The following is a 26,389-nucleotide window of genomic DNA, read 5'->3' on the forward strand; positions in this document are numbered from 1 at the left end:
GTAATTCATCCCCCATAGTAATTCATCCCCCATATAGTAATTCATCCCCCATAGTAAATCATCCCCCATATAGTAATTCATCCCCCATATAGTAATTCATCCCCCATAGTAATTCATCGCCCATAGTAATTCATCGCCCATATAGTAATTCATCCCCCATAGTAATTCATCCCCCTATAGTAATTCATTCCCCATATTGTGTCAATTCACTTACCTTTGCTCCGCGCGTTCCTCTCGCCGTGTTCCCGCGCCGTTCTGGTCTTCATGGCAGACTGTGAGAGGAGAGGAGTTCGTCACGCTGCCCCGCCTACATGCTAACAGCCAATGTTTGCCACGCTCCGCGGGCCGGATTACAAGGTCCGCCGGACCGTAGTTTGCCCATTGCTGGGCTAGCTGCAGAGTCCTGACTTTTGGGGCGGCCGCCCGAGAGGAGGGAGGAGAGCGGGCGCCCGGCACACAGAAGAGCCGCATTAAAATGTGTAAAGAGGCCGCATGTGGCTCGCGAGCCGCGGCTTGCCGACCACTGAGCTACGGCAACCCTATTGCCTGTCACCTGGTGGGCAGTGTGCTCCGGAGCCGCAGCAAAGGTGAAAAAGAGCCGCATGCGGCTCTGGAGCCGTGGGTTGCCGACACCCGGTCTAGGGGAATAGAATAACCAGCTATAGATACCTTACTCCTCTTAACCTCAACATCCAGTGCTCACAACCCCTCTTTGGTACTCTGGGATGTGGGAGGGACCTCAACGTCTTCATGTACAAAGCAGGAATACTGGTCCTGCAATATACACGACATCAGGGAGCCTGCAACCAGCGGAGCAGAGAAGGGAAAAAAGAGGAGTGGAGAATAAGGAAGTTTTAGCTGCCCACCTCCCTAGGAAACATTTGTTTATTACAAAAGTAGTATCACATTTGAAAATTAAGAAATCTGATTTCTAATTTTTTTTACCACAAATTATTACTGAATATAATTGAAAATTGAGCAATTAGAGTCTAATTGCTAAAAAAAGTAAAATCAATCCCAATGACAAACATAAACTTCAATGACTTCTTTGCTCCTCCTTCTCCTTAATGATTTTGTCAAAATATAGAACCTTCTTTCTGACTGTGATCCGCAGGTCTGCCTCCTGATTCAGGTGATTCTTAGATTTTGTCTTGATTGACAAAGAGGAATTGAATCCAAATTCAACAACATGTTGTTCCAAATGGAAAAAGAACACAGAGCTTTTCCACCAAGTTTCCAGAACGTATCCAGTGCCGCACATCAAAACGCCTTCAATGACCTCTATTTGTCCACAAATCAATAACTTTCTTCAACATTTCATTTTTAGTATGAATACATCCATTCTTCTGAAATCTTCAGGTCTCCAGCAATAAAATATCCATCAAATTGTATAAGTCAAACAACATACATTCATGAATTTATGAGTGAAACAATATACAATGATTATGTCAGATGTTATTCCTAAAAGCAATAATTTGACAATCAGTTACTTACTTTACTTACAGTATATGCTAATTCTGTTGCTCTCTCTTTTTGATTAAACAAGCAACGAGACTAACATCTATGCAACACAACCACCTACTAGCATCCCAAAAATATTGGTTTCCCAATAGACTCCAAGGGACAATTTCACATCGGAATTTGGTGGCATGGGGAGCTGTAAAGAAGTATGTACTGTCTTTGTTTACAGGGAGAGCTTTACGGGGTACCCTGTGTATAGTGATGGGCTCACTTTAAAGTAAATGAATTTATATTTGCCTTACCCAGAAACATTATAGTTTCCCTTTAAAACACAAAATTAAAGTGATTGTAAACCCCCACCTATTCAGCTTAAAATAGAAATGAAGGGCAAAATACTGTGTTTCCCCAAAAATAAGACATTGTCTTATAATAATTTTAGGTGAAAAAAATGCACTAGGGCTTATTTTCGGGTAGGTCTTTTTTTTATTGACATCTCCACCAGCTCCACAAAAAGGTAAGATTTAAAGCAAGCCCCCCCCCCGCCCCCTTTCTCCCCCCCCCTCTCCCCTACCTACTACATGAAGCTGCAGTGCTGTCACCAGTGTCGGGGGATTACACACTTACCTGCTGCATACTCTGCCCACCCCTCCAGCACTCCGACTTCAGCACCCACGGCAGGGATGTGGACCTGCCCCTCTCCTGAAACTCTGAGAAGTGCCTGCCTCGCTGTCTGTCCCCTCAATGCCTGCTTATTTCAGAAGTGGCACATACAGGGACGGACTGAGCCTCTCATGGGGCCCTGCAGCGTCAAAAAGTACCGCTAGGTCTTACTTTCGGGGAAACACAGTATTTGTGTATACCTACTTCCCTACGGGGCCAATTCTGATTTTTCTCACATATAAAAAATTATTTTTTTGCTAGTAAATTATTTAGAACTCCCATAAGTGCAGGTTTACGTATATGTGTGGGACCGACGCATGCATTCACCTTTGCATGCGAGTACAGTGGGTTGAGGGCATTTTTTTTATTTTATTCCATACTTTATTTGATTTTTTTTTTACATTATCGCTTTACATTTTTTTTTTGGATCACTTTTATTGCGGTCACAAGGAATGTAAACATCCCTTGTGACAACAGTCACAGGTACTTTTTACTGAGACATCTGGGGTCTATTAGACCTCAGACAAGTTCTCTGCCCTTAACAGCATCAGATCAGACCAAGATTGTTCTGATCCGATACTTGTACTAGCCGGCAATGGCCGACAAACAGAAGACAGAAATCGGAAATCCAGAAGCAAAATACTTGCTGCTTCTGGTTTCTAATAGCATAGAGATGATCAGGGACAAACCGTTCCCTGGTCAGCTCTATGGTAAGGACTGGAGAGCCCAGAGAGGCACCAGAGGGCAGTGGGGGTGAGGAATGACCCCTCCTGTAAAAGCAATCCAGCAGCTAATTATCCACTAGGATGGCTTTACACACAGAAAATCACCAGCCCTAAAAACAATACAGGGATGATGTCTGTGGGTGCAGGCATCATCCTGGTATAACCACTGAAAGTCCAGGGTGTCATTGAACGTCCTATGGGTGGGAAGTGGATACATATAAAAAACATTATGAGGCTTCATGCACCCTAGCATTTATTTAAGCTCCTAGAATTATTAGCATTTTTCTTTCTGTTCCTAGTGTCATCCTGTGTCCATGCACACTACTTTCGGCTATAAGCATTTTTTGTGCTTCAGCGTCTCGAAGCAACAAAAAAATAGTTTTTGTAGAGTTTTTTGTAGCGTTATTCCAACAGAAAAAAAAAACGCTAAACACTCCTAAATGCTATTAAAATGCTCCTAACTTTTTTCTAGCTTTTCTCTACATGTACTGTAAAAACGCTAACGCTCCTAAACGCTACAAAAAATGCTATTACCAGCGTTTTGTATCCAGCATTTTTTTTTAGCTTAAGAAAAACACTTTTTTTTAGTGTTCAGATCACATTATTCCCTCTGTTCTCAGCTAAATAAAAGCTGGGGGAGGAGAAACAGCAGTACACTGATCTTGCCAGTGAAAGGCTGTGTGTGTGTGTGTGTTGGGAAGGGGGGGGGGGTCTGGACAAACCTGATCATTGGAGAAGAGCACAGCATAACTACAGAACTGACCATGTTGTGTTCTCTTGCCTAGCGTAGTCAGTTTTTATTAGGAAAGCAGAGGGACTTGCAAGAACACCAGAAAGCAATACAAAGAGTGCAGGATACTTTTTCACACAAGTACGCGGTAGAGACGTCATGTATCAGGAATAGTAAATGTTGGGTTTACATATCTTTGAGACGTGTTTAGGGGCTGGATGAGAAGGTGAGAATTTCTGAGAGTTTAGTTCCGCTTTAAGAGATACTGGTTCTTTAAAATGAAAAACAGCTACCAAGAATTAGATAAAAAGAAAATGAACATACCTTTGAAGTTCCCTATGAATAAGCCAGGGAGAATCTGTGGAAAACAAAACTGAATTAAAATACATTTTGTTTCAAATATAAACTCTCCAAAATATTGCACAAACTATTTAACCATGGAAACAAAACATCTCCCAAAACCACATTTTGCTCCATGACCGCTATGATAACAACTATATATGTCTTGTTCGGAATACAACTCGGAGCCCTTGGCCTCAGTGCATGCTGGGAGGGAGAGTGCTGGTGAGGGGTCGGCTGGAGGAAACCGGAGAGGGCAATTTACGCACTATGTGGAGTCTTTTATTTATGAGGTGAAATGATGGTGGGAGTTGTAATCCGAACAAGGTGTGAACTACAGTTGAAATCCATCAAGTTGATCTTCAGTGTCCATTTTGGGACCAAAAGTGCAGTTAGACCAAACTGTGAGGTCACACTGCTGGAGGTGAGCAGACATTTGGTGGTGCAATCTTGCACTTTTATGTTTGAAGCACTTGGTGATTACAGAAGAATCGAAGCACTATAAAGAAGATTGTTGGACTTTTCATTTAAAATATTTAATCTCTTCATCAATAATCTTGGATTTAGGTTTTTTTTATTTTGTAGCACTGCACTGGTCACTGTATATATAGAAAGAATAGCTGCTTCCCCACAGTATTACAACCTGTGATTATTTGCATTGGTGGCGCAGTCCAACATTGGATTTTCTTGACAGGAAAAGAAGTATCTGCAAAGCTTTCGGCACACTTCAAGCAACGTTTTTTTAAGCTTGCTGAAAGCCTATTAAAAGGATAGGTTCTCCTACAGTCATGGCCAAAAACATTGGCACCCTTAATTTCTGTCAGATAATGCACCACTTCGCCAAGGAAACTGTTGCAATTAATTGTTTAGGCATTCTTTTGTTTGTATTGGTATGACACAAAAAAAGTGGAGGAACAAAAAGCCAAAACAGACACATTGCATGTAAAATCCCAAAAATTGACTGGACAAAATTATTGGCACACTCAATTTAATATTTGGTAGCACACCCCTTGGAAAAATAACTGAAATCAATAACTTCCCGTAACCTTCAATGAGCTTCTTACATTTCTCTTGGAATTTTGGACCATTCTTCTTTCACCAACTGCTCCAGGTCTCTCAGATTGGAAGAGTTCCTTTTCTCAACTGCTGATTTGAGATCTCTTCACAGGTACTCTATGGGATTGAGATCTGGACTATTGTTGGACTGTTCAGTACTCTTCAGCGCTTTGTCTGAAACTGGTTCTGGGTGCTTTTTGATGTGTGCTTTGGGTTACTGTCCTGCTGTAAGCCCCATGACCTCTGAAGAAGTTGCAACTTTATGACTCTGGACCCTACACTGAACCCCAGAATTCTTTGGTAGTCTTCAGATTTAATAAAACCATGTACACATTCAAGACATCCAGTGCCTAAAGCAGCAAAGCAACCCCAAATCATCAGTGAACCTCCACTATGTTTAACTGTTGGGACTATACTCTTCTCTTTAAAGGACTCATTGCTTTTTCTGAAAACAGTAGAATGATGAGCTTTACCAAAAAGCTGTAATTTTGTTTCATCTGTCCACATTCTCCCGAAAGGATTTTGGCTTCCTCAGGTAAGTTTTGACAAACTCCAATCTGTTTTTTTTATGTTTCTGTGTCAGGAGTGGGGTCCTCCTGAGTCTCCTACAATAGCATTCCTTTTCATTCACATGGCGATGTACCGTTGCAAGAAAAAGTATGTGAACCCCTTGGGATTACGTGGAGGTTTGCATGAATTGGGCATAAAATGTGCTCTGAACGTCATCTAAGTCACAACAATAGAAGAACACAGTCTGCTGAACATAATACTACACAAACATTAGATGTTGCCATGGTTTAATTGCACATAACATGTAAACATTCACAGTGCAGGGAGGAAAAAGTATGTGAACCTTTGGACTTAATAACTAGTTGACCCTCCTTTGGCAGCAATAACCTCAACCAAACGTTTCCTGTAGTTGCGGATCAGACCTGCACAACGATCTGGAGTAATTTTGGACCACTCCTCTTCACAAAACTGTTTTAGTGTAGCAATATTCTTGGGATGTCTGGTGTGAATCGCTCTCTTAAGGTCATGCCACAGCATTTCAATCGGTTTGAGGTCAGGACTCTGTCTGGGCCACTCCAGAAGGCGTATTCTGTGCTGTTGCAGCCATTGTTTTGTTGAATTACTTGTATGCTTTGGGTCATTGTCCTGTTGCATCACCCATCCTCTGCGGAGCTTCAGTTGGCGGACAGATGGTCGTACGTTTTCCTGCAAAATGTCTTGATAAACTCTGGAATTCATTTTCCCATCAATGACAACAATCCGTCCAGGCCCTGAGGCAGCAAAGCAGCCCCAAACCATGATGCTCCCTCCGCCATGTTTTACAGTGGGGATGAGGTTTTGATGTTGGTGTGCTGTGCCTTTTTTTCTCCACACATAGTGTTGTGTGTTCTTCCAAAACAACTCAATCTTGGTTTCATCTGTCCACAGTATATTTTCCCATATTTTGTTCTCAAATCATCAGATAATATCTTTTCTGCTCTTTCTCTTCTCCGAGAAACACAACAGAGAGGTGAAGTCAATTTTTCACCATTTTCCTGTGTGATTTCTATTTTGTCAGCACCTGTTAATTGATACAGGTGAGTTTAATTACAAATTACAAGAGCATCACAAACTTGGAATGCAATTATTTCTTACAATTTTGAGAAGGTGCCAATAATTTTGCCCAGTCCATTTTTGGGGCTTTGCGTGGAATGTGTCAGATTTGGCTTTTTGTTACTCCACTTTTTGTGTCATACCAACACAAACAAAAGAAATGAACATAAGAATGCCTAAACATTTAAATTGCAACAATGTTCTGGGCGAAGTGGTACATTGTCTGACAGAAATGCAGTATGTTACAGCTTACACCCCCATTTAGGGTCTGCTCACAACAGAGCGCGGTGCAGGAAACCCGATTTCCAGCACTGCGCTCATGTTAATGAAACTTCAAAAACAGGTTGCAAATGCAGTGTGTTTGCCTGCACCGCATCACATTTTCCAGAAGTACCCCGAGAACTGGTTGCAGTGAGTTTCCAAAAATAGTGTATGCATGTGCTTCTTGTGTGATTCTCAGTGTGAACCGACTCTTGGGGTGTAACATGCCCCTATTCACCCATATCCTGCTGCCAGAGCCCCCTACCTGTGACAATGGGCTGGTGTTCTTCGCTGCCTGCTGAGGTATGTCATTCATTTACAGCAAACTGTGAATGAATCAACTACAAGTCCTGTCTGCCACCATGGAAGATGGACTTGTAGTTTCAATGGATGAGTGTGTGTTCACACTGCCTACAGCTCGATAACTAAAAGGTTAGATCATGGATAAAATGCTTTGCAGGCTCCTGTGAAAAAAATATCAAATGCACTTTTTTTTTCCTGCAAAAATATGTGCATTTATTATTTTTCACAAAGGTGAACTTAGCCTGTAATATCTTGTTAAAGCTACAGTCATCATTTCATAAGACTGTTATTCAGCACTCCATGACTGGAACTAAGGACTGCTTTATAAAAATAAGGAAAGTAGCTTGAAAGTTTCTTCAAGCTTTGTAGTGCTGTACATGATACTCTTCACTAGCATCTCCAAATGACAACCTATGTGAACAAGTCAAAAACAATACAGCTATGTGCATAAGACCTACAGCTACCCTTTAACCTCTTTTCCTATAAATTTCCCAATTACCATCTAGCTTAACTTCAGGTTTATGACATGGAAAAAAGCGAGTCGCTCTTTCACTTTAACCACCTTCCGCCCGCCCTATAGTACAATGACGGGCGCAAGTTGATTCTCTCGTTCTGATAGGACGTCATATGACGTCCTTCCATTCTCACCGCGCATGCGTGGCTCAGGGCTCGGTGTGCTGTGTCCCTCGGACAGAGCGGATCACGGAAAGAGCCGAAGATGTCGGCTCGGTCATGTGATCAGCTGTGTCCAATCACAGCTGATCACATGTAAACACGGAAATGCCGGTTATCGGCATTTCTCTCCACTCGAGCTGTCACGCTGACAGCTCGAGAGGAGAGGAAAGCCGGTAATCGGCTTTTCGTGGAGGGAACATGTACACTGATCATCAGGGCACTGATGATCAATGTGCCCTGATGATCAGTGTGGCCCCAGAAGTGCCACCTGTCAGTGTCCATCAGTCAGTGCTCATCAGTGCCACGTGCCAGTGCCCATCAGTGCCACATCAATGCCACATATCAGTGCATACCAGTGCACATCAATGCCACATATCAGTGCCAGTCAGTGCCACCTATCAATGCCTATCAGTGCTGCCAATCAGTGCCACCTATCAGTGTCGCCTATCAGTGCGCATCAGTGCCGTATATCAGTGCCAGTCAGTGCCGTCTATCAGAGCCATTCAGTGCTGCCCAACAGTGCCAGTCAGTGCCACCTATCAGTGCCAGTCAGTGTCGCCTATCAGTGCCATATATCAGTGTCATGCATCAGTGCTGTCTTTCAGTGCCAATCAGTGATGCCTGTCAATGTCCATCAGTGCAACCTACCAGTGCCTCATCAGTGCCAGCTATCAGTGTCCATCACTGCAGCCTCATTAGCGCACATCAGTGAAGGAGAAAAAACACTTATTTACAAAATTGTATAACAAAAACTAAGAAAAAACGTTTTTTTTTTTCAAAATTTTCTGTGGTTTTTGGTTTGTTTAAGAAAAAATAAAAACCCCAGAAGTCATTAAATATCACCAAAATAAAGCTCTGTCTCAAAAAATATGATAAAAATTTCATATGGGTACAGTGTTGCATGACCGTGCAATTGTCATTCAAAGTGAAACAGCGCTGAAAGCTGGAAATTGGCCTGGGCAGGAAGGGGGTATAAGTGCCCTGTAGGCTAGTGGTTAAAGACATAATAGACAAAAAAACTTTTCTTATATCTTCAGCTCTAGAAGAGAAATTTCACTTACCATCTAAATCCCTCTTTACTTTACTGATCAAATATTTTGCACAAGTATTTCTACAAGTATACTTGCAGCAACTGCCCACTACTAAAGGCCAAATTTCAACACTCTATCAAATCTCAAACATGCCCTAGTCTGATACACCACAAAAACATCCTTATATGATTTAAGCATTATAAAACCCAAAACCAAAAATGTAATACACTTTATATTGCAGCTGACCATTCATTCGATGTGGTGGCTGCATTCGTTTTCTCTTTTTAGGCTTTTTTCACTCTATTTTCATTTGCTGATCTGGCCAGTAACACATCTCCTGTATTAGGCCCCATTCACACCTGAGTGATGCCCCCACATCACACTCTTTGCACAATCTTGTAGTGCATTTTTGGAGTGCCACCATTCATTAAAAAAGCTGCAGGATTATCTGGCAAGTACTGGCTGTGTGGTACATGTGACAACAATCTCCCGCATTCTTCATATGTCCGGGCTATGGGGTAGAGTGGCAAGACGGAAGCCTTTTCTTACAATGAAAAACATCCAAGCCCGGCTACATTTTGCAAAAACACATCTGAAGTCTCCCAAAAGCATGTGGGAAAATGTGTTATGGTCTGATGAAACCAAGGCTGAACTTTTTGGCCATAATTCCAAAAGATATGTTTGGCACAAAAACAACACTGCACATCACCAAACGAACACCATACCCACAGTGAAGCATGGTGGTGGCAGCATCATGCTTTGGGGCTGTTTTACTTCAGCTGGAACTGGGGCCTTAGTCAAGGTAGAGGGAATTATGAACAGTTCCAATTACCAGTCAATATTGGCACAAAACCTTCAGGCTTCTGCTAGAAAGCTAACCATCTTTCAGCATGACAACGACCCAAAGCATACATCTGAATCAACAAAGGAATGGCTTCATGAGAAGAAGATTAAGGGCTCATGTACACGGGAAGTTTGGAAAACCACTTCATGAACGATGGAAACTGACTGCTGGAAAACGTAGGTTAAAAAACATCAGTTTAGCCATATTTGCATACCGCGTTTATGTGCGTTTGCGTTTTGAAGTGTTTTTAAAAGATAACATCAGGAGACCCTCCCAAATTCCCAGAATGCACTGAAAAATAGTAAAAAACTAACTATTTCAGACATTTTGAGAGGAATAGAGAGCAGAAGCAGAGAGAGCAGTATGTGTTGAGATGACCTGTCTTTTCTGGTTGTATTCACTATGGATCCCATCATGAGCATAATGCGGCGCGTTCTACCATTTTTTCCTTCACGTGAAACCTGGAACTGACTGTGCTGGTGTACCGGGTCCAATTGAATACAAGGAAAACGCTTTGCATGCATTTCTGAGGATGAAAAAAGGCTCTGGACAGCATCTGGACATGGAACAGTTAAAAAACGCTTCTAAAAGCAAACGCTTATAAACGCGGTTAACCGCGTTTACAAGCGTTTGAAACGCTGGTAAAATCTACTCCTGAATGCAAGTTTGGTGCGTTAAAAAAACAACTGTAAACTCAACTGCCTGTAAACGACGACGTGTACATGGACACATAGGAAAACATTAGGGAGAGTTCAGGGGCTGCTGAAAAAAACGCTGAACAGCTCCTGAATGTCAGTTTAGGAGCTGCAGTGTACATGAGCCCTAAAACTTTGGAATGGTCCAGACAGAGCCCAAACATGAATCTGATTGAAAATCTGTGGGGTGATCTGAAGAGGACTGTGCACAGGAGATGCCCTCGCAATCTGACAGATTTGGAGTGTTTTTGCAAGGAAGAGTAGGCAAATATTGCCAAGTCAGGATGTGCCATGCTGATAGACTCATACCCAAAAAGACTGAGTGCTGGAACAAAATCAAAAGGTTTTCAACAAAGTATTAGTTTAAGGGTGTGCACACTTATGCAATCATATTATTTTAGTTTTTTATTTTTACTTCCCTCCACCTAAAAGATTTCAGTTTGTTGTTCAAATAAGTTGTACAGTTTATAGGTTACATTAAAGGTGGAAAAGTTCTGAAATGATTTATCTTTGTTTCATTTTTTTACATCACAGAAACCTGACATTTTAACAGGGGTGTGTAGACTTTTTATATCCACTGTATGTTTGCTTTTGAGTTTAATACCGCTTTAAATGGGAACAAATTCTTCAACAGTGGTTAGACACAAAGGATTGGGAGGCAATCTCAATGACAAAAACAAAAGGAAAAAAGAGCACAACCTATGTATGATCTAGAGGTGGGGTAAAAACACAAATAGGAGCAACAAGAAACATCAATATGCAGGAAAAAACACTTGTAAATGAATGCTAAACAAATGGAACCTGATGGGGTTAAAGAGATAAAAATAATACATAGAAGATGTTCTGTCAAGCTTCCACTGACAGGTGTATAGCCAACAATCCTATTTGTAGCCCAGTTCACTTATGGCAGCCTTTCGCTGGATTGAAGCTTGAGTACAGAAGGATACATGTAAGAAAAGAAAGGAGAAAGGAGCCTCTACGTGTAAACTGTAAAGAACTTGATTTATTGCACATGAAAGACAGCAACTTACAGCAGGGTAGATAAAAAAAAAGGCACTTCAATATTCATTAATGGGGTTTTAGCCATGGTGAACGGCATAGTTTGCAGTCCAGGAGGATGATCTGTCATCTGTCATCTGTCAGGCATGAGAGGCCGGCAAGATGGAAGAGGTCTGACACCGAGACTATAAAACTCTGATAGGGGTTCTAATCCCTTTTGATGTGAAACAAAACTCTTTGCTGCAGTGCTTTTCCTTCCCTGATTTCTATCTGATCTAGATAGGTGATTACATCCAAACCACACATGTGAAAGAAATCAGGGAAGGAAAAGCACTGCAAAGAGTTTTGTTTAGTGTCAAAAGGGATTAGAACCCCTATCAGGGTTTTATAGTCTCGGTGCCGGACCTCTTCCATCTTGCCAGCCGCTAATGCCTGCCACTGACATCATCATCCTGGACTGCAAACTATGCCGTTCACTGTGGATAAAACCCCATTGATGGATATTGAAGTGCATTTTTTATCTACCCTGCTGTAAGTTGCTGTCTTAAGGCCTGATGCACACAGAAAAAACGCATGCCTGGTATTTTCTGCTACTTTCTGAAAGCAGATCTAGGTTAGGAATATATGCACATTGTGTCATTTAGGCTACGTTCACACTAGCGTTGTGTGCAGGCGGCAGAGAGGCGTTTGTGAAGCGTTTTTACCGCTTCCCAAAAGCCTCTGCCAATTCTGCACATTACAGTACATGGTGCTGTTTTAACAGGAGCATTTGCGTTGCGTCGCGGCAAAACGGATGCCTCTGGTCGAGTCAGGAGGCGTTGAAGCCTCCTATTTTAGTCTATGGTGCCGCTCCGCAAACGCCGACGCGGTTGTGGGGCGTTTGCGGGGCGATAACACCATTCAAACTGCATTATAGGCGTTTGTGGGGCATTTTTAACGCTCGTCAAACGCCTAGCAACCGCCGCTAAACCGTGCATGCGGCGTTTGCAGAGTGTTAAAAAACGCTGTGCAAACGCCGGACCAACGCTTGCCAAACACTATAGAGGCGTTTCGCAAGGGTTGATAAAACAGCCAAGTGTGAATGAGCCCTTACAGGCATTTTTAGAGAAAAGTATACCGGTGTAAAAAATGCCCCAAACCTGCATTCAGAGTATTTTAGCGTAATGTACGCTCGTAAGTGTGTAAACGCAACTAAACACACACATGTGGCTAGAATAAATGAATATCCTAGCCAATCTAATGAGTTTACGCCTATATGCCCTCAATCCCCTCATGTTTTGCATTGTATTGGTATTGTTCTGTCACATGTTCTGTCCCCCTTTGTAATGTACAGCGCTGAGCGAACTATTGGCACTTTATAAATACTGTATAATAATAATAATAATATATGCTTCTAAACAGCATACATACAGGGGCGGACTGACCATTTGGAAACTCAGGCACTGCCCGAGGGCCCGGGGTCAGTAGGGGGCCCCATGAGATGCCCCTGGTACCTTTTTCATAGGCTTTTTTGAGTTTGGGCAAGGACACAGGGGCCCCATGATCCCCTATTGCCCGGGGGCCCCATGAGTTGTCAGTCCGCCCCTGCATACATATATGCACATGTGTACATATGCTACATAAGAGGCATTTTTTCTGCGCTGGCAGCATATTTGGAGCATACATTCATATATATTTACACATGTAACCTAAGGGTGCATTCAGAAACCCTGATCAACATACTTGTTCTGGGCTGATGACAGAATGAAATCCAGGTAAGCAGCATTTTCAGGAGTTATTACTATAAGCAGCTTACATATTTCTCTCATGATAAGATTTAAGTTACTCTACAAGTATTAATAGAATATGATCATTTCTCTTTACAGAAACAAAATGTGATCTCTGCATGTTGTGTTTCAGTTTTGGAGCAAATCTTTAACCTCTTCTTTCCAAGTGTACGCACATATACAGCCTCACTGAACTGGCTCTCTTCCATGCGCCTGCATGTGTTCCTCTGTTTGCATTAGGAGTGCAATGCACAAAGCTGTCACCAACAAGGTCTTGTACTTGGGATCAGAAGCTGGAAGGACCAGCTATTGATCCTATGATTGCTGTGATAGATCATCACCGTGATCAGTCATGGTACAGCACCTCCCTATTCGGGGCCCCTTTTAGGCTCCATTCGGACTACGATTCTCATGCAAAATTCACTTGAAGCTCAGGGACCAAATTTTGGGCCTGAGCCAGGAGAAATTTTACACTCCCTTATTGTCATGAGGCAAAAGTATGCTACATTTGGAGATAGCACCCAAATACATGTTGTGCGTTTTGCTGCAATTTGGAATTGTGGCCAAAATCTCTGCAATTCTGCCTGCAATTTAAATTCACCCACATGTGAACTGGGCCTTACTCCTTTCTGGAAGAGAAGGATGAAAGTGGAAAAAAAGGCTGGTATAACAAGAAATAAATATAATAAATATTAACCACTTTAAGTCTGGACACTTATACCCCCTTCCTGTCCAGGCCAATTTTCAGCTTTCAGCGCTATCACACTTTGAATGACAATTGCGCGGTCATGCAACACTGTACCCATATGAATTTTTTACCATTTTTTTGAGACAGATAAAGCTTTATTTTGGTGGTATTTATTCACCGCTGGGATTTTTATTTTTTTTGCTATGTAAATGAAAATGTCCAAATTTTGAAAAAAAGTGTTTTTCTTATAAAATTTTGCAAATAAATAATATTTCATCATAAATCTTGGTCAAAATTTATTCCGTTATCTTTTTAGTAAAAAAAAAAAAAAAACTAACCCAAATTAGTTTATAACCAAAAGTTATAATTTTTTAAAAAAAAATTTATATTTTTATGTTCTTTTTTTACATTATTATATTTTTTGTTTTTTTTTTACATGCTGTCACCCTAGCAGTACAGTGTCGAAGATTTTTTTTTTTTACACTGTTTGCTTTTATACCCAGAAAGGCTGTAAAAGCAATCATTTCGCCTTCTCTCTGGCTGCACTCTTGCAGCCATTGATAAATACTGTGTGAGCTGTGATTGGTCACAGCTTGTCACATGGTACAAGGCTGTTGTGAATAGCCTTGTACCATGTGACCTCTGTGATCATTAACAGATTTCCCACGTAGTAAGCAATGATGTCAGAAGTGACAGCTTGCTTACTACTTTGCATGTGATCACTGATTGGCCAATCAGTGATCACATGATCGGGACCTAGCACAGAGGTCCCGTACGACGATCGGTGTTCCACTGTGTCCGGAGGACACAGCGGGCACCGGATCGCGGTGCTGCGTGCTCCCAAGGAGCGTGCACAAGCAGGGGGCGGGGAAGCCATTTATAAACGGCCACCCGCCCCTGCAATGCCACCGTTTACACACAACGGCCAGACGGGAGGTGGTTAAATAGCTAAATCAGGGTTTGATCCAAGTCAGGCTCAAAGCTAGTGTAAAAGGTCCTGATCTGGGCCAAAGGTCATGGTCAATGTGAGTAAGGCCTGGTTCACACCTATGCAGTTTGTGTTTTGTCTGTTTCTGCAGTGCTTTTTGTGTTTTAGCACGCACGTTTTTGATGTGTTTTTTATGCTGTTTTTTGCCCAATTTGTTGTTGGACAAATTAAAAAAGCAAAACACGCATTTTATGCAGTGTCTCCATTGAAGTCTACTGAACCCAAATCTTTGTTTTAAATAACCCTTTCCAAAAATGCAGCAGCTGAAAAAAGCATAGATTTGAGTGTGTTCTGAAAAAGCAAAACGCACCAAAAACACATTGATGTGAAGTAGGCCTTAGGCAGAATTAAAAAAAAAAAAAAAAATATTATATATATATTTGGTATCAGGACCAGTTAGTGTCGGTGTGTTGTAGGTAGGATAAAAAAAAGCAAAATGCTCACTATTGTTTCTGGGCCCTACTAGGGGTATAAACAACCACAAGAAAAACTACAAATATGTCATATTGTTGTGATTTTACAGGCGTAAAAGAATTTGTTCTGGGTTGTTCTTTGTTGGTAATGGCAAGAAATACGGTATACAGCTATTTTTTTTAAATGTGGGATTTTTTTGTTCTGTATTTTTTTTTTTTTAAAACTATTTTGGGCCAGTTTTTTTTGCTAATATAAAAAAAATATCCATTACCATTTATCACCAAATTTACTAAAAAAAAACAAAAAACGTATAATTCACTTGGATATACTAAATAGCTTTGATGATATTTACAACATGTCAAGGTGGCCAAACTGGTTTCAGGATTTGTTTTTATTTCATCATGAAGGAGCTAAAGGTCAATTAAGCAACCATCTTAACTAGTTGTAGACATTGGGCATGCTACACACGCCTCAGAAAACAAAATCATTGTACAAAGGATGTGTGTAGCACGCCCACCACCCTCCCAGTAATTGTCAGCTTTGTTTGATTAATCAAAGCCGGTGATACTGTATACTCAAAAGAAGGTGTTTGCATGCTGTGAAAAAAGCAGTCTGAATCAGTGCCCATTCCCATATATGCGGATTGGATGCAGTTTGAACTGCATGAAATCCACATGACATGTGAAAAAACATTGCTTCCTATGATGCCTGTTCACATATGTCCATTGCACTGGTGGTGCGGATTCACTGCGGTTTTAAAAAGATTCATGTCCGATTTCCAAACAGTGTGGTCTGGTTCAGGTGTGGATTACAGGCTAATGACTTCTATGGGAACCGTTTCTAAACCGCACATATGTGAACAAGATAAGATCCTGAACTAATCCTGTCCTGAACCTGATGTAAACCTGTGAACAGCTACTGTATCAATTAGCTCTGAAACCTGAGCTTCAATCCGCACCGCACATGTGTGAATCCGCACTCAGACAGACTATAGAAAGGTAAAATTTAACAATTTTACTTTTTAACCTTTCTGTTCATTCATCTTCAGATCAAAGAAATGAACTTGGATCTGCAGGTGATATCAGTCAAAGCAACCTGTCAAGTAAAAAAAAAAAAGTAAAATTCCTATGTCAAACCCCTTATTAACCCTTAGTTTATTGTAATCAGCCCTAAATAACTCCTTATTCTCCTCCCTTCAACTAGTAATTTTACAGCTGATTTTTTTTTAGTTTGTTTCTATATTATTACTTGTTAATATTTAAACTTTTTTTTTTATATTTGTTTGTTAATATTTGTATACATTTAAAATAAATATACACATTTCGTATTTAAAGGATAAGTACACCTTTTGACCAAAAATAGTAAATTTACATTTTTTTCAGGTAAAAAAAATGTGCATTTATTGTTTTTCGTCGCAGAAGCCTGTAAGCATTGCACCAGCGATCAGCAGATTACTGGTGCCATGAAGGTTTCCTGCAGGCCTGTCAGTATATCTGTGTGCCTGTACGGGATGTAGGGGCAAGCAGATATACTGACAGGAAGACTCAATGAACTACCACAGTTGCAGCTGTCCATGAGTGTTCACATGTAATTGCATATGCACCAATTTCCTGCTGTGAGGGACAGCTGACCACCCTTGGACACAAGCTGCGTGCCTCCAGAGGTAATTATCTTTCCCTAATGCAGGCCATAGATGGGTCGAAAATCGGCCGATTTTTCGGCCGAAAATAAAATCAGCCAATTTTCGGATCGTTAGTGGGCTAATTGTTCGGCCGTTTTTCGGTATTTTGGCAGATTTTTTTTATCGGTAAAGTTGGAAAAAGATCGGCCGATTTTCGTGGCAATTATGGGCAAATCGGCCGATCTTTTTACCGATAAAAAAATCTGCGCATGAGCAGTGACCTGCAAGAGGAAGACAAAAAGAAGAAGAGGATGAAGAAGAAGAGGATGAAGAAGAAGAGGATGAAGAAGAGGATGAAGAATAAGAGGATGAAGAAGAGGAAGAGGAAGAAGAGGATGAAGAAGAGGAAGAAGAGGAAGAGGAAGAAGTAGAGGAAGAAGAAGAAGAGGAAGAAGAAGAAGAGGAAGAGGAAGAAGAAGAGGAAGAAGAGGACGAAGAAGAGGACGAAGAAGAAGAGGACGAAGAAGAAGAGGAAGAAGATGAAGAAGAAGAGGAAGAAGAGGAAGAAGAGGACGAAGAAGAGGACGAAGAAGAAGAGGAAGAAGAGGACGAAGAAGAAGAGGAAGAAGAAGAGGAAGAAGAGGACGAAGAATAAGAGGAAGAAGGGGAAGAAGAAGAGGAAGAAGAAGAGGAAGAAGAAGAGGAAGAAGAAGAGGAAGAAGAAGAGAAAGAAGAAGAGGAAGAAGAAGAAGAAGAGGATGAAGAAGAAGATGATGAAGAAGAGGATGAAGAAGAGGATGAAGAAGAGGATGAAGAAGAAGAAGAGGATGAAGAAGAAGAAGAGGATGAAGAAGAAGAAGAGGATGAAGAAGAAGAAGAGGATGAAGAAGAAGAGGAAGAAGAGGATGAAGAAGAGGAAGAAGAAGAAGAAAAAGAGGATGAGGAAGAAGAAGAAGAAAAAGAGGATGAGGAAGAAGAAGAAGAAAAAGAGGATGAAGAAGGAGAGGATGAAGAAGAAGGAGAATTCCAGTCCGGCAAAAAGTGTCCCTGCAGAGAGCTCCGCTATTTCTTTGACAGTTCCTTGACATTTATAGCGGTTGCAACAATGTATCTATTTGTTCCGAATAAAAACATCTGTATCCTAAATGGATACAAATAGATACATTGTTGCAACCGCTATAAATGTCAAGGAACTGTCAAAGAAATAGCGGAGCTCTCTGCAGGGACACTTTTTGCCGGCTGTAGACGGGATGAAAATCGGCCGATTTTTTTTACTGTTCCTGGTAACGTCAGCCGCTTGAATGACCGATTTTTCGTTTTTTTAAAGAAAAATCGGCCGGTTTTCTCCCCATCTATGGCCTGCATAACTGCACGTAATCACTACATCTACATCCAAACACCAGCTGTGGTCACTATCAGTCTGTCATTGATTTGTGCAGGCTGAGCGGCCTTAAAGTGTTACTAACCCAGGACCCTGCATTCACTATATCTGGTCTCCCACAGTACATTTAATATTTTATATTCATTTGTAAAAACTTTGAAAACCATTTATCATTTTCCTTCCACTTCACAATTATGTGTCACTTTGCGTTGGTCTATTACATAAAATCCCAATAAAATACATTTACGTTTTTGGTTGTAACATGACAAAATGTGGAAAATTGCAATATATGAATACTTTTTCAAGGCATTGTATGCCATGTGAATGAGGCCTATACCCTTGCACACCTTTTATTTTGATGCTCCTTGAATGTACTGAACCAACTTAAATTGACAGTGCTTTAACCTGTTTGGTCACATCATGCATTTATAAGAAACAAAAACCAGCATAACATACATTACCAATGAAAAACAAAGTATACGCCATATAGTATACGACAAGGGAAATTGTCTCTGTTCTGATTCAGTAAGAGCATAAAAAAGGAGATCTACAAAGGTTGGACTCACTTCCTCCAGGCAGTTTAATACCCTTGTAACCAACTACACACAGAAGGGGAAGATGCTTTTAAATGTGATATAATGTATGTATGATTAATTGCAGGATGACACATAGGAAGTGATTTCAGAATATGATGAAGAATGAAGTACACAAGGTAGAAAGGGAAAAAGTGTTATATTGTATCATTTACAATACTTCAAACCTGACAATATCTGCCTTTACAGTGTAGTTTGCAAAATTTCCTTTAAAAAGTGGTATTTCCATTAGTGATTCAGGATTTTTTCTTTGTTGCTTCACTGCAAACCATTTACTGCTGTCCACTTAAAAACCTCAGACTACTAAAAGAGGAGGCAATTATACTGCTCTGGATGTGATAAATGCAAATAGCAATTTTTTCCTTAAAGCGAACCTGTCACTTTGGATTCATGGAAAACTGACAGGTGTCAGGTGCTCTTAAAAACCTCACCACCCCAGTGACAGGTGCTCTTAAAAACCCCACCACCCCAGTGACAGGTGGAAGGTGCTCTTAAAAACCCCACCACCCCAGTGACAGGTGCTCTTAAAAACCCCACCACCCCAGTGACAGGTGCTCTTAAAAACCCCACCACCCCAGTGACAGGTTTTCTTAAAAACCCCACCACCCCAGTGACAGGTGCTCTTAAAAACCCCATTACCCCAGTGACAGGTGCCGGGTGCTCTTAAAAACCCCACCACCCCAGTGACAGGTGCCGGGTGCTCTTAAAAACCCCACCACCCCAGTGACAGGTTCCAGGTGCTCTTAAAAACCCCACCACCCCAGTGACAGGTGCTCCTAAAAAACCCCACCACCCCAGTGACAGGTGGCAGGTGCTCTTAAAAACCCCACCAGCCCAGTGACAGGTGCTCTTAAAAACCCCACCACCCCAGTGACAGGTGCTCTTAAAAACCCCACCACCCCAGTGACAGGTGCTCTTAAAAACCCCACCACCCCAGTGACAGGTGCTCTTAAAAACCCCACCACCCCAGTGACAGGTGCTCTTAAAAACCCCACCACCCCAGTGACAGGTGCTCTTAAAAACCCCACCACCCCAGTGACAGGTGCTCTTAAAAACCCCACCACCCCAGTGACAGGTGCTCTTAAAAACCCCACCACCCCAGTGACAGGTGCTCTTAAAAACCCCACTACCCCAGTGACAGGTGCTCTTAAAAACCCCACCACCCCAGTGACACGTGTCAGGTGCTCTTAAAAACCCCACCACCCCAGTGACAGGTGCTTTTGATACCATACCACCCCCCTTTTTCCGATGCTTATAATTACTTTCCGTATGCTCTCCCACTGCTCTGTTCTTCCACTGGGCCTCTAAATTAAAACCATGGGGGTTATTTCCTAAAACTGGAGAGTGCAAAATCTGGTGCAGCTCTGCATAAAAAAACAATTGGCTTCCAAGTTTTATTGCCAAAGCTTAAAGGGGAGCCTCCAGCCAAAAGAGGAAGCTCCGCTTGTTTGCACCCTCCATTGCCACATTTGGCATTTTTTGGGGGTGGCACGGGTACCAGATTTTCACAGGTATCTGCTCCCACTTAAAGCTCAGTTCACTGCGGAAAACTGAGGCGGAAGTTCAGCTCAACTCCTTCCCCTCGCAGTCTTCTGGGACAATTCACAAGTTCCAGAAGACTACAGGACCAATCACAAGTCTTCTGGGACAATTCACAAGTTCCAGAAGACTACAGGACCAATCACAAGGCGCAACGCGACCCACGCATGTGCTGTAGGAAACCAGCTGTGAACAGGCTTCACTTCCGGTTTCCCTAACTTACAATGCCGGCTCCAGAAATCCGGATGGTAGTAAAGAACTAGCCCGGGTGACAATGGCGCTGGACAGGTAAGTGTCCTTACAGTATTTGTAGATGCTCACATTAATGTATTTTTGTGGGGGGGGGGCTGGAACTCCTATTTAATTAAACAAGCTGAAATTAGTTTAAGGTTTGGTTTTATTATTTATTTATTATTACAGGTACTGATATAGCACTGTCAATTTAGGCAGCGCTTTAGATATATATATATATTTTACATTCACATCAGTCCCTGACCCTCAAGGAGCGTACAATCTAAGGTCCCTAACATTCTTATATACACATACTAGGGCCAATGAGCCTAGGGCTGCCAGGTGGAAGTCTGCACACATAGTAGACGGAGTAATGAAGGCAATTTTTCAGGAAATGCATCAGGTCATTTCAGTTCGACTTTAAAAGAGAAGCTTTTTTGGCCATACTGCTCTGTAGGTCACGGCATGCACTTACATTTGCTCTCCTGTGACCAGAATCAGCTGATGGTGGGCTGTTGTCTGCTATCAACTGACGTGGCAGAGCTGCTTCAGGTTCTGGAAAGGTCCTGACAAAACTGTCGAGATCCATCCAGCTGCCTGAATGACAGAAGGCTCCACATCTCAACATGCAGTTGAGAGCCAGAGGCAGCAGTACCCACCCCTCTCCAGCCCGGTACTCCAGTGAGTACCATGGCTCTGTGTGTCTTATGGACGCATAGAGCAGCGGCTCAGGAACAAGCATGCAGAGGTGCCCCCAGGGTAGGCGGCTTCCCTGGGGGCACTGCTGAAGGGGGAGGAGCCAGGAGCGCCGGTGGGGACCCTGAAAAGAAGAGGATTTGGGCTGCTCTTTGCAAAAGCACTACACAGAGCAGGTAAGTATAGACATGTTTGTTATTTAAAAAAAAAACAAAAAAAAAACACTAAGCTTTAATATCACTTTAAGTAACTTTGAATGTGGCATGACTGTTGGTGCCAGACAGGCTGGTCTGAGTATTTAAAAAACTGCTGATCTACTGGGATTTTTGTGCACAACTATCTCTAGGGTTTACAGAGAATGGCCCAAAAAAGAAAAAATATCCCGTGAGCGTCAGTTGTGTGGATGAAAATGCCTTGTTGATGTCAGAGGAGAATGGGCAGACTGGTTTGAGATGATAGAAAGTCAACAGTAACTCAAATAACCACTCGTTACAACCAAGGTATGCAGAATACCATCTCTGAACACACAACATGTTGAATCTTGAAGCAGATGGGCTACAGCAGCAGAAGACCACACCGGGTGCCAGTATACCAATCTTCTGATGGCTATGTCTACCAGGAAAATACACCATGTCACAAAGCTCAAATTATCTCCAACTGGTTTCTTGAACATGACAATGAGTACTCCAATGGCCTCCACAGTCACCAGATCTCAATTCAATAGAACACCTTTGGGATGTGGTGGAACAGGAAAATTGTACCATGGAATGAATGAATATTTCCACTGCTCATGGTATGTCCTGGCATTCTATATCCAGTGTAAAGACAATGTTTTAGAGTTCAAAAAGGATTAATTTTGCCTACAGCAGCTTACAAAGCAGGAAAAAAGAAAATCCCAAAGTAGTCCCCGACATGAAAAAAATTTGGAAGACCCTTCACTTAGGGACTGCCCTGCTGAATAAGCAGCTGTCTACTATGTCACAGATGATAGCTTCAGAAGCTATAAGAGTACACACAGTTGCTTTTCTTTTTTTAGCACAACATACCTCCAGTCATGGAAACTCACTTCACTGAATGGTATTCCAAGGCTGAGGCAGTGTAGCAATAAAAAAGGCTAAGGAAACCCTCATTGCCAGAAATTCTCCTCCCTCTTTCCCTCGCCACCAACCAGCCAGATGAGAATGGGGCCTCTTAGAAATGAGACTACAGTGGAGACCTTGCAGATAAGAAGACATTTACAATCACTAGCACTGCAGAATATACATTATATTGCCAAAATTATTGGGACACCACTCCAAATCATTAGATTCAGGTGTTCCAATCACCTCCATGGCCCAGGTGTATAAAATCAAGCTCCTAGACATGCAGACTGCTTCTACAAACATTTGTGAAAGAATGGGTCGCTCTCAGGAGCTCAGTGAATTCAAGTGTAGTACCATGATAGGTTGTCACCTGTGCAATAAGTCCATCCGTGAAATTTCCTTGATACTAAATATTCCACAGTCAAATGTTAGTGGGATTATAACAAAGTGGAAGCAACTGAGAACAACAGCAACTAAGCCACAAAGTGGTAGGCCACGTAAAATGACAGAACGGGGTCAGCGCATGCTGAAGAGCACAGAAATCATCAGCTGTCTGCAGAGTCAATAGCTAAAGACCTCCAAACTTCGTATGGCCTTCAGATTAGCACAACAACAGTGCATAGAGAGCTCCATGGAATGGGTTTCCATGGCCAAGCAGCTGCATCCAAGCCTTACATCACCAAGTGCAATGCAAAGCATTAGATGCACACCGCCACTGGACTCTAGAGCAGTGGAGACGTGTTCTCTAGAGTGACGAATCACGCTTCTCTGTCTGGCAATCCAATGGACGTGTCTGGGTTTGGTGGTTGCCAGGAGAACAGTACTTGCCTGACTGCATTGTGCCAAGTGTAAAATTTGGTGGAGGGGGGATTATGGTGTGGGGTTGTTTTTCAGGGCTTGGGCTCTTAGTCCAAGGGAAGGAATGATTAAGGTGTCAGCATACCAAGACATTTTGAACAATTTCATGCTCCCAACTTCTTGGGAACAGTTTGGGAATGGCCCCTTTCTGTTCCAACATGACTGCACACCAGTGCACAAAGCAAGGTCCATAAAGACATGGATGAGAGAGTTTGGGGTTGAGGAACTTGACTGGCCTGTACAGAGGCCTGACCTCAACCTGATAGAACACCTTTGGGAGGAATTAGAGGGGAGACTGCGAGCCAGGCCTTCTAGTCCGACATCAGTGTCTGATCTCACAAATGCGCTTCTGGAAGAATGGTCAAACATTCCCATAGACACACTCCTAAACCTTGTGGACGGCCTTCCCAGAAGAGTTAAAGCTGTTATAGCTGCATAGGGTGGGCCAACTCAATATTGAGTCCGTAGGGTTCATGAACTTTAATGGCACAGACTCAATATGCCATTCAAGTTCATGCTCGTGTAAAGGCAGGCTTACCAATACTTTTGGCAATATAGTGTATCTAAAGGTCCTATATATGCTGCAAAATGGTCCTAACATTTTTTTTTATGCTCAATTAAACCATATATTAAATACAAAAAGAACATTATAAACAAACCCCTCCTCTTTACTGTGCAATCATTTAAATAAATAAGTTTTAACTGTTACTAGCGTGTTTTCTCTTAGGCCCCTTTCAGAATGGCAGAACAATTGGGTCCACCTGTCTGTTTTTTAGGCAGACCTGATTGGACCCTCCATTCTCCTCTACATATAATCTGCTAAAAAAAGATGAATGGAGATCCATTCCTCTTCTGTCTAGGGCATGGGTAGGCAACCTGCAGCTCTCTAGCTGTTGTGGAACTACATTTCCCATGAGGCATTGCAACATTACAAAACTAACAGTTACAGCTATGACTTGCATAGCCATGATGGAACTTGTAGTCCTGAAACAGCTGGAGAGCCGCAGGTTGCCTACCCCTGGTCTAGGGGAATGGATTGAATGAAAGTTGGATGTAAATAGGCAGTTACTTTACATCCGACCGCCCATAGAGGAGAGCGGGCTGTGTTTGTGTCCGCTCTGCATAACCATAGCGAACATGGACCAGCCATCCACCTGCTCAGCATGGATCAGCGGACAGATCCCCCGCTCAGCAAGTGAACTCCATCGGGGCCAAAAACTATCTTTATTCTCATTCTCCCCAATCCCCGGCACATCAGAGAAGCAATTCAATCCATCCAATGGCAGGAGGGTATACACAATGGCCAATCAGGCTTTATTCCACTGTGGTCTCACTGTAACATGCTTTCAGGAAGGCATTTAGATATTTTACAGAGCATCAAGAGGACCAACCATAATGTGGTGCTGTTTGTAATTTGCTCTCTGGACTCCATTACAGATAAAATCTGATAATCCTTATTCCTCCACTGGATACTTAAAACAAAACTCCAGGATAAGGAAATATTGTCTAAATATAAGAGCGATGTGTGTTCTTACTTGAATCTTGGGGGTTGATTTACTAAAACTGGAGAGTGAAAAATCTGGTGCCCCTCTGCCTAGAAAAAAATAAGCTTCCAGTTTTTTTTGTCAAAGCTTAAAATGATAATAAAGACTTGTTCCTCCTCTTCTCTGGTCTCCTGCCGGCACTCCTGGCCCCTTCCTCCTGTTGGGTGCCCCCATAACAAACAGCTTTCTATGGGGGCACCCATTCACACACAGAACTGTGGCTCGGCCACGCCCCCTCCCTCTCCTGATTGGCTCACTGGCTGTGATTGACAGTGATTGATTGCGATTGGCTGTGATTGATCTGATTGACAGCGACTGGCTGTGATTGATCTGCCTCAGCCAATCAGAAGTGAAAGCCCCTGGAGAACTGAGGCTCTCATGCATATCACTGGATCAAGAGGGGGCTCAGGTAAGTGTTAGGAGAAGCTGGGAAGGCTGATACACACAAGCTGTTTTTCTTCATGCATAGAAGGTGAAGGTAAAAAACCTTGAAACTTTAGAACTACTTTAATTGAACAAGCATAAGTTGGAAGCTGATTGGCTACTGTGCACAACTGCACCAGATATTGCACTCTCCAGTTTTAGTAAATCAACCCAGTGTGTGCTTTATGTATTTCTTCCAGATCTGTGCAGTAATCCAGAGTGAAAGTTTGCCTTTGTGCAGGAGCTTTCTGTATTAAAGACCAGTCACTGCTGCTCTCCCTCCTTGTGCAAGGTGACTGGTCTTGTCTCTGCCCCCTCCTCCAGTTTTCTGCAGGCAGACTGTAGCAGGTGGACCTGTTGGGTCTTACCCACAGCTCTGATATACTGATTTTGCAAAGGCATTTGGTGTACATAAAGCGGATTAGGCATTTCTGAAGCCTGAAGAGGAGAGCTTTATCACTTCCTTTTACAGTATATCTAACCCCGAGAACAAAAACGGAATATACTGCAGCCTAAAGGCTCATTCGCAGGGCTGCTGCATGCAGGCAACCTATTGAATGGACACGCAGCGGCTGCACAAATGCACATCCACATATTTAACAGGCATGCAGGGAATGATATGTGGCCCCAAATGTAGACAGTGTGCACTAAGGCCACACAGTCATCCCTGCATGCCTGTCAAACTTGGATGTGCAGGTGAGTCCATATAGCCTCTGTGTCCCCATTCACTAACATATCCATGCTTTTGTGTCTCTATTCACTAACATAGGCATGCAACTCTGCAGTGTTCCAGGTACTAAAAACTCTCAGCACCCATGTAACGAGCCCCAACAGATCTTAGATGTGGTGGCTGCAATAGTTTCCCTTTTTTAAGTAAATTTTTTTGGAAGTATGGAAAAATTCCTGATCTTGCAAGAAATGCAGCGCCCTTGTCAATCCCTATGCATTGAACAGGTATCTCAGACAATGTTATCAGCATTCCTATCTATCATCTGTGAACTACACAACACCTCACCCCTAATTTATTGAAGTTGAGAAGAGCGGAGGTGTTTGTAGTCCAAATAAGGAGAGCAGTCCAGGCTGACAACACTGCTCCTTTATAGACACAGTGAGTGTGGTCACCCTAGGACAAAGTATGTATAATTGGCAAGATCACAAGGTGAAAATAAAAGAAAAAAGCCTGA

General features: G+C 42.3%; 1 protein-coding gene across 1 annotated transcript in view; it reads right to left on the reverse strand.

The window, feature by feature from the left end:
• DUSP22 (dual specificity phosphatase 22) overlaps positions 1-26,389 on the reverse strand; it is a 149,826-nt gene that overhangs the window by 96,605 nt on the left and 26,832 nt on the right. Inside the window, exon 3 of the mRNA XM_089689039.1 lies at positions 3,901-3,934. Coding sequence (XP_089545165.1) covers positions 3,901-3,934 — 34 coding nt within the window. The remainder of the gene's footprint in view (positions 1-3,900; positions 3,935-26,389) is intronic.

The sequence above is a fragment of the Staurois parvus genome, unplaced genomic scaffold, assembly GCF_062004578.1.
Source record: "Staurois parvus isolate SC_StPar_1 unplaced genomic scaffold, SC_StPar_1.0 ptg000468l, whole genome shotgun sequence".
NCBI classification, from domain to species: Eukaryota; Metazoa; Chordata; class Amphibia; order Anura; family Ranidae; genus Staurois; species Staurois parvus.